The sequence below is a fragment of the Malus domestica genome, chromosome 01, assembly GCF_042453785.1.
Source record: "Malus domestica chromosome 01, GDT2T_hap1".
Classification (NCBI taxonomy): Eukaryota; Viridiplantae; Streptophyta; class Magnoliopsida; order Rosales; family Rosaceae; genus Malus; species Malus domestica.
In genome coordinates, this window is record NC_091661.1 from 1,007,551 (window position 1) to 1,009,649 (window position 2,099).

At 39.8% G+C, this 2,099-nt stretch overlaps 1 protein-coding gene across 1 annotated transcript; it reads left to right on the forward strand.

Annotated features, from left to right (window-relative positions):
- The first annotated feature begins 913 nt into the window (after positions 1 to 913).
- Positions 914 to 1,471, forward strand: LOC139196250 (uncharacterized). Its single transcript, XM_070821927.1, has one exon. The coding sequence runs from the start codon at positions 914 to 916 to the stop codon at positions 1,469 to 1,471; it is 558 nt and encodes a 185-aa protein (XP_070678028.1).
- Positions 1,472 to 2,099: the final 628 nt, after the last annotated feature.

Here is a 2,099-nt window from a genome sequence, read left to right on the forward strand (position 1 = left end):
GCTCGACGGCTACGACCCTTCGACATACCAGTGAGTGGGCTTTTAGTTTTCCGTATATACCTATATACTTGAGATTTTTCCCAGAAAATGAATTTGAATGATTATACGTTTTGAAATGCCATGCAAAAGCTTATTGTACATACTTGTCGTACAGACCACTTTAGGTGGTTCCGACCCGTAGGTGACCCATGATCATTCACACATCCTTCACGTGATCGTAGCACTAGAGCATCTTTATTTTACACTTAGTCTTGTCGTACAGACCACTTTAGGTGGTTCCGACTCGTGTGCAGGATTTGATATGATTGAGATTGGTTATGAGCTATACTTAGCCGTGCAAGTAACGTTAGTTGGATCCGGCTGATATGATATCTGGTATTGATATATTTTAGTTGGATTACTTATGGCATTTCATTAAGATACTTTGGCATGGTATATTTCTATGGGTTTTCATCTTGAGCATGATTTCTGTTATTATATATACATATTTTTCTAGGAAATTGTACAGGTTTTACGGCGAGGGGTTAAAACTTCTGAGAAATGAAATGATTTTTTAAAAGCTTTGTTTTTGCCCACTCACACTTTCTATTTTACGCCCCTCCAGGTTTTAGGTAGAAGTGCTTTGGTGGCTCACGGGGATTTCGACGGTGGTTCTGATAGAACATCATAAATGGAGGATCACCTTTAGGTGTTGTATAATTAGTACTTGTCCTGCCTAACTGCACTTAGGCTATTTATGCTCTGATTGTGTATTTCACACTTAATCTCGCACTTGCACCTTATCTTATCTAGTACTTTTGTTGATTTGGTTTTTGTTTATTCGTAATCCCTTATATCTTCTATTATTTCTCATATATTTTCACAAAAGACTCAACCTCACCCCACACCCCTTGGTTACAAGTTAGAGTTTTCGATGCCTAGAGGTGTGACATGTTATGTTAGCTGGGAGTATCAGGGATGTCCTGTTTTTATTGAGGATGTCATCATGCCAACTAATCTTATTCCTCTGGACAATGTAGATTTTGATGTTATTCTGAGCATGGATTGGTTACATTACAATCGTGCCAAATTGGATTGTTATGAGAAGGTTGTCACTTTCCATCGGTCGGGCTTGCCTATGGTCACTTTTGTTGGTGAGCGTTGCATACTGAGACAGGATGTTATCTCGGCCGTGAGACCAAAGAGACTGTTGAGGAAAGGATGTCAGGGTTACTTAGCTCGTGTGGTGCTGAGCGAGGATACTTCTACTCGAGTGGAGGATGTTCAGGTAGTTAGACAGTTCCCTGATGTTTTTCCTAATGATTTACCTGGGCTACCACCAGACCATGAGGTGGAGTTCATTATGGATTTAATTCTAGGTACTGATCCTATTTCTTTAACCCCTTATCGAATGGCACATGCTGAATTAAGAGAAACCCAATTACAAGAACTTATGGATAAGGATTTTGTTCAGCCTAGTACTTCGCCATAGGGAGATTCAGTATTGTTTGTGTGAAAGAAAGACGGAACTCTAAGGTTATGTATTGATTATCGACAGTTGAATCGAGTGGCTAATAAAAACCGTTGTCTGTTACCTCGCATTGATGACCTTTTTTATCAGCTTCGGGGTGCTTGTGTGTTTTCAAAGATTGATTTGAGATCTAGGTATTATCAGTTGAAGATCAAGCGTGAGGACGTTCTGAAGACAACATTTCAAACTCGATATGGTCATTATGAGTTTCTTGTAATGCCATTCAGGTTAAACAATGCTCCAGCTACCTTTATAGATTTAATGAATTAGGTATTTCGCCCGTATCTCGACAAGTTTGTTATTGTCTTTGTTGATGCACAAAACCGGAGGTCTTGGTACAACATAAATCCGACCGTGAATCTGCATGAAATGTAAATAACACAAGATGTATCGTGGTTGATCCCAAGGTTTGGGCTACGTCCACACTAATTGTATTATATTTCTCTGAGAGGTGAGGGAGAGAACCTCTGTAATGAGAGGAGATGTGAGAGGGGTGAGAAGGCTCCAGAAAAATGGCCTCCCCTAATTGTGAGGGTGAGGGGTTCTTTTATAGAATAAAGACTCCTCACTTATTACATATTTGCCCCTT